The sequence below is a fragment of the Apis dorsata genome, unplaced genomic scaffold (assembly GCF_000469605.1).
Source record: "Apis dorsata unplaced genomic scaffold, Apis dorsata 1.3 scaffold_37, whole genome shotgun sequence".
In the NCBI taxonomy this organism is placed as follows: Eukaryota; Metazoa; Arthropoda; class Insecta; order Hymenoptera; family Apidae; genus Apis; species Apis dorsata.
In genome coordinates this window covers 99649-106692 of record NW_006263339.1, presented here as the reverse complement: position 1 = coordinate 106692, position 7044 = coordinate 99649, and the positions used below count along the sequence as shown (strand labels likewise).

The window sequence follows — 7044 nt, the reverse complement described above, 5'->3', positions numbered from 1 at the left end:
TTTTTTTTTTTTTTTTTTTTTTTAGAGACTTTTATAATCCTTCTCTATAATTTTTAACGATTTTTGATTAATAAAATTCGTGTTTGCAATTGCCTGAATTTAGATTAAACTTTGGGCTTTTTTCATTTATAGATAAGAATAACGATATATAAAATAAGTAGGCAAAATTTTACTGACAAAAATTCCTGAAATTTGACAGGATGCAAGATCCACTTTTATATATCTATTTATTATGTAGGCTTTTTTATATTATAACTATTATTTATTCATTATTCATAAATAAAATTAAATCGATTAATTATTATTTACAAACTCGAATAATGCTTCAGAGTATAATATCCGATAAAGATTCTCCTTTGCACAATGGTATTCGGCATAATTTGCAATTATATCTGGTTTCGCTCCTTTTTCCATTGGACTTTTGATTTTACATTTTTTTGTTGAATTTCTTCCTGCCTTTTCCTATTATTGCTTCGAGCATTTTTAATTCCTCCACTCGTCGATTGAATCGAAAAAAACATTAAAACGACATATCTCGTAACACAAAATTCCTATATAATATATATATAAGATATCTCATGACTCGTATTTAACATGTTAATAGCGTTCAAAGAAACTATCGCACAATCCGTATATAATCGAATAAATCTTCAGATTTATTTCGAATAATCTGATTTTTAATTCCTCGAGTCGACAATCAAGTCGAAAAAACATTAAAATATCTCGTAACACAAAATTTCCTATATAACGAGATATCTCATGACCGGTACGCAACACGTCAAAAAACGCTTAATCTTCAGATTTACTTCGAGTGTTTTTAATTCCTCGAATCGAGTCGAAGAAACATTAAAACGACGTATCTCGTAACCCGTAACGCGCCAATAGCGCTCGAAAAACGATCGCTTAATCCGTAATCTTCAGATTTACTTGGAGTAATCTGATTTTTAATTCCTCGAGTCGTCGATCAAAACTCGGTTTCCTATATAACGAGATATCTCGTGATCCGATGATACGCAACGCGTCAATAGCGTTCAAAGAAACGATCGCTCAATTCGTAATTTTCAGATTTACTTTATCGATCCATCGATCCCACTTACGGCCCACCGCGCCTAACCGACACGAACTCGCCCAACTTCTCGGAACGCCTCTTATACAGGTTGTCCGGTAGAATTCGCGCGATCCGCCGGCCAGTTGTCTGGTGTTCCACGCGATTCTCTCTCTCTCTCTCTTTCTCCCTTTCTCTCTGGCTTTAGCTCTCTCTCTCTCTCTCTCTCTCGAGCCGTGAACCTGTCCTTAACGTGACGCGAGTAGGTTTCCGCGTCAGCATGGAACATTTACAATGTGGCTAGGAGGCACGCTTAATATGCGTGGGCGTCGGAGCCGCGGTGCGTGATTCAAGGCGGGTTCTCACGCGCCACTCGTGCTCGAGGGAGGGAGAGGGGGCGCGGGGGCGGGCGGAACGAAGGAAAAGTGACGAAGAAGACGGAGGCGACAACGGTACGCGGCCGATCGTTTAGGAATTCGCGAATAACTCTAAACGGGGGTAAAACGCGGCTGTGTCGATTCGCGTAGCTTTGTATACGCAGGTATTTGCCTCGGGCTGTTGCCGCGTGCTTTCACGAACCCGGGAGATACGGTTACGTTTTAGAACGAGAGAGAGAGAGGGTTTGGATGAATTTCTTTTTCGAATGAATCTTTCTGGAAAAGTATCCGTTTAAGTGTTTTATGCGCGTATAAAATGTGTTTCGTGTAAGATTAATTTAAAACCACGCGATATTAAGTAATAATATGTTGATTTGGAAAATGTTGATTTATTTTTCGATTAAAAAAATATGTAGAAGAGAACTATATCGCGATTACTGTTTTTTCATAATATTTCGTATTACTGTTTTCTTATGTACATATGTTTAATCGTTTAATATTTATATGAAATTCGTATTACAGAGAAATTCTCGTACATGGGTTTTCTATAACACGAATTCATCACAACGCGTTACATTAATATCTATTTAATATTTTTGTTATTTTGTTTGTTAAAATAATATAACGATGAGATTACTTTTTAAAATTATATAAGTTTTGGTAGAAGCGTATAAAAAAGATTATTTGTTCAAAATCATTTTTTCTTTGTTTTTTTTTTTTTACAAAATCGATCGAATCGTTTGATTTCCTTATCTCGCTATTGTATCATTGTGTCACACAATTACGAAACGAAGGAGTAACCCTCTTACGTTTCGATGAGGCATTCAGTTCCGCGCCTAATTATCATGTATTGCGTGTACCCGTTGCGGGCCCGAGGAAAGCCAACATTCCGGAATTCACTGCCGTTCGAAATACCTACGAATCCGTAATATCACCATCGCGAGACGATTTTCAACGATGTTCGTTCATTATGCATCGTCATGCAGACGCCATTCCTCGCTGCGGTGAATAATTTTCGATTTTTACGATCTATAAAACGATGGATTAACAATTCGTAGGAATTTACTAACTTTACGAAAAATGTTAAAATGGAGTATCCTATGGTCAATCGTAGAATCGTTAATTTATTTTCAATATTCGTTCCGTGTACATTTCTAGTTTATAAATGATCATAGAGGAGATAAATAATTCGATGGATGATTATACGTGTGACGTTTCAGTGATAAAATCGATTTTTCATTCCGTATTTCGTGAATTTTCGCAAAAAATTACACTCAATGATTAAACGTAGTTGAATTTTTCGCGCGCTTTTTTTCATTTGATTCTGTCTCGAAAAAAAAATGGCAAACACGACACGAGGATTATGCAGATTATTCGAGCAATAATTATCGAGATATTCTTGCGAATACATAAAATAAACCAAGTTACGAAGATCAATTTTTTTCGAATTTGTCTAGATAATAATTATATTTGAATTAGTTTCAAATTAATCGATTGAGTAATCTCTGTCTCGCTCTACTTTTCTATCTCGTTCCTAATATTGGCGCATGCGCAATAGAGTAAACCAGGTTAGATTGACCGATTCGTAGACGTGCATCTCTTTAGATATATGATCATTATCGATCGTTGAACGTTACTTTGTGTGTAAAAAAATTTCAATATAGATGGAAAAAAAGAAACATATTTAAAATGTTGTGCGTTTTATGAAGATTTATCGGGGCAAACAATGTATTTACTATCGAGTATCGATCATCGTTCTACAAAGTAAAAGCAACATTAAAGAGCTCATTACGTTTATAATCTTCCCTGTAACAATGGTTACTTGGCATTGGCTTATGCCGCCAACTCGACATTGTTTTCTGTCTGATCGTGCACAATGCACGCGTATGTGAGATTCAATCGGATGACAATACGTTCCAATTCTGCGTCCTTCTCGATCTTTGAACAAATGGGATCAATCGGTAAAAAAGAGACCCCCGTAAGAAGGTACGAAAGGAACAAGGAATGAAGAAGAGATAAGAAATAATCGAATTTCAATTTTTTTTTTTTATTTCTTCTTCGATAAATTATCAATATTTCTAAATGAATTTTAAATTAAGAAAAATGTAATATAACAGAATACAAAAAATTTATGATGATATTTGTTTGATATGTTTCAGCAAATATTACAAAAGTCTTCAGTATCAGTGGAAATCGAAGTGAGACCTAGACAATTGGTGCCGGATACTAATTGCTTTATCGACTACTTACCGCAATTGCAAAATATCACGAAGGCGGTTTCCGGTGCACAGCCAATTTACACGCTTATGGTACCACTTGTAGGTAAGTAAATTTACAATTTTTCAATATAAAATATCGTACTTTTGACATCAATAGAAAAATTGTTACGTAACTCGTCGTAAAATTCAAAGTATATTATTAAAAAAAAATTACAAAATATTCAAAATTTAAAATATTGAAATATTTATGGTCGAAAGAACATATAATATGGATGATATGATTCCTTGTTGTAAAGAAAATTATTTGGAACGTGACAATTTTGGAAAAAATTAAGTCTCGAAAATTGTTTGCTTATTCCCTTTTTTGTTTGTCCTCAATCTTTTCTTTTATTCGAATGTTAACTACAATTTATTCAATTACTGGTTTGCCATAAAGAATAAAAATAGAATAAGAATAGAATAAGAATAGAACAAAGAAAAATATAAATATGAGAACGTGAAAGATGAAGGGAAAACGTTCTAGATAATTTATATTTATACAAATCTGTTGCTATGAATATAAAGACACGATTATTTTTTAAAAAATTAATAAATAAACGAATTTTTTGTAATTCCTTGACAAATGTTTTTTTTTCTCGTAAATTTTGCATTTCATACTTTTGAATTTATTTATATTAAAAATTTGCTTTTTAAAATACTCAATATTTCGTAAAGAGTTACGATGGAAAAAATTTTAAATACACATTTACATTGTACATGAAAATAAATGAAAACGAATATCGAACGATAAAGAATCTGCAAGAATGTAATTTTTTTTTTCCTCTTCAACTCTAATTTAAAATACAAATTGAAAGAATCGAGTAAATCTTCGCTTCGAAATCTACCCTTACGTTTAGGGAAGAGGATGAGCCAATGCATACCAAATATCGCTGAATCTCCAACTTGAAAGTGTCTCGAATGGGTGGCAGCGTTGCGTTTGCTATTGGAGACGTTTTTCTTTATCCTTCTTATTCGATTATCGGATTTCGAGAAGTTTGGTTCGAGTCAACAGAGATAGGGGTTGTTGTGCAGGCAATGGTTCGAGACAGAAAAACATGTCTACCGTGGATTCTTTGGTGGTCGAATGTCATTGGTTACAATTTATTAGAGTTACTAGAGGAAGGGTGCTTTTCCCCTTCGCGAAATGGTTGAAGACCAACTTTTACTTTTTCCCGTTTCGACAGCGAAATTAATTTATTTCTGCTTTTCGTGGAGGGCAAAGTTTCTTGGATCGTCTGATAACTTGGAATTTTTTTTTTTTTTTGACTTTAATCTACTTTTTTATTTGTAGCTCAAATAATTGTAAATGTGAAATGTTCTCATGAGAGAAGTTGAAGTTGTCAGAAAAATGTTTCAATAAAAATTGTTTGGTTCAAAGGGGAGCATTTATACCGTGTAAATTATATTTTCGTAGGTCTAATAATATTTCACTTTTTTTTTTCTTTTTTTTGGGGGGGATCTTTCGTACAACGGGGTAAAAATATATTTGGTCGCAAATTGAACGTGATAACAGAGAAAAGAAGTGTCTCGTGTTCGTTATATATAAAATAAGTAAAAATTGTTTTATTTAGAATACGATGGACAGAGAAATGCGTGGAATTCTGCCACGTATTTTTGTCGACAGTCCAATTACGACATGTCAGAGACACTCGAAAATTATTCCTATATTTCCAGCGCTGCGAAACTGCATTCTGAATATTATTAAACGTTGACTGATGTCGCGACATCATAAAATTATGTTTTTTCGAATTGGAGGAGTGGAAGAGAAATGGACGAAAAAACGAACGTGTAAAATTTAATAATTTCTCTCGTTAAAATAAATATTTCTTTTTTTAAAATGTAATTATTAATCAAATTGTTTTCAATCATTATATGTCTGGTCCTTATTTATACTTAATCGAACGTATGTATTTTTGTTTCAGTTCTGAACGAGCTCGAGGGCCTAGCAAGGGGCGCAGACGCCAGAGATTGCCCCCCAGCTTCGAGGGCAACTTTGGATCCAGAACATGTGGCAAGAGTGGCCGAGAGCGCGAAAGCGGCTTTGGCATTTGCAAGAAGCAGAAATCCAGCGATTCGATGTTTAACCACGAGAGGGACTGTCCTTACGTCCAGCACATTCACGGTAGAAGAGGATGTTGATAAGGTAAGTGAATTTTTTCATGAAAATGATGGATCGGATAGGGTCTTGATTTTCTTCAATCCTTCAATATTCCTTTCTGCGATCTGTAATTTATTAATCTTATAATTAAATGTTTAAAAAAAAAATATTCAGTACCATACGAATAAGAAAAAAAGAAGAAATTAAATAATTAAAAAGATTTCCAAAAATTGAAAATTCTCTCGAAGAAGAGAAAACGTCAAGGTACTCTCTATCTATGAAAATATTTCGCAATATATATTTATCACATTTACATTGTTTAAACTTAACTCAATTTTCCTAAAATAAGACGCAACAACAATCTTATGCAAATTCTGCAAGTTTATCAAGGCCCATCCAAGAACGTAAGATGGCACAGAGGCGCCGCCAATTGAAATTCCCGCGATGGTTGGTCGCGTGTCATTTCATGAAAATAATAAACAGAAACATCTGTAATTCTGTCGCAGGACGGGCTGACAAGAAACGATGACAGAATACTTGCTACGTGCTTGAGCCTCTGCAAGGCGGGTAACAAAGATCAAGCGAATGCAGGTACGTACGACGCGCCATCGTGCATATTCCTCTTGGAAGGTATCCTGAACACGTTTCAACCGTTTTCCGACGCTTTGATCGTGATTAATATCCGCCTCTGACCGATCTGACCGGGGATTAAACCGTTATCCTCCTCGACACGCTCCTTTACTTTTTTTCTCGTCCTTATTCAACCGAAATTATTTATCGGTTACTAATTATTCCATTAATCCGCGAGAGCAACCTCGATTTCATTAATTGAATCATGTTCGCCGAATATACACGTATCATTTCCTCTTTCTTTTTGATATTGAATAATTCAAAATTTTTTATTTTCAATTTTCGATCTTATTAATCATCTTTAAAATATAATTAAAACATCTTGGAACAAAAGAAAAAATTTTTTTTTTCCTCGATTCTCAAAGCAAAAGCGATCCCAAAAGTTCTTTCCCATTCTCAAATGTCTTCGGAGAATTAATAAAACGATCGACGAATTTTTCTTGGAACAGAAGAGGGTCAGCCACGACGATTGAGAAGGGAGGTCGTTCTACTAACGGAGGACAGGAACCTGAGGGTGAAGGCTCTTGCCAGGGATGTTCCTGTGAGAGAGGTACCCGATTTCATGCAATGGGCCGGCCTCGGCTGAGACACTTTTCCGACCAAACACACCCGCTAACGAAAAATCTCCCGTTACCA

General features: G+C 34.8%; 1 protein-coding gene across 3 annotated transcripts in view; it reads left to right on the top strand.

The window, feature by feature from the left end:
- Positions 1-7044, top strand: part of LOC102672913 (telomerase-binding protein EST1A-like) — a 134915-nt gene that overhangs the window by 126951 nt on the left and 920 nt on the right. For all 3 annotated transcript variants that reach the window (XM_031512596.1, XM_031512591.1, XM_031512601.1), the window contains 4 exons: positions 3582-3744; positions 5603-5823; positions 6285-6369; positions 6858-7044. In XM_031512596.1, the coding sequence (XP_031368456.1) occupies positions 3582-3744; positions 5603-5823; positions 6285-6369; positions 6858-6994 (606 nt within the window). In that variant the 3' untranslated portion in view covers positions 6995-7044. The remainder of the gene's footprint in view (positions 1-3581; positions 3745-5602; positions 5824-6284; positions 6370-6857) is intronic.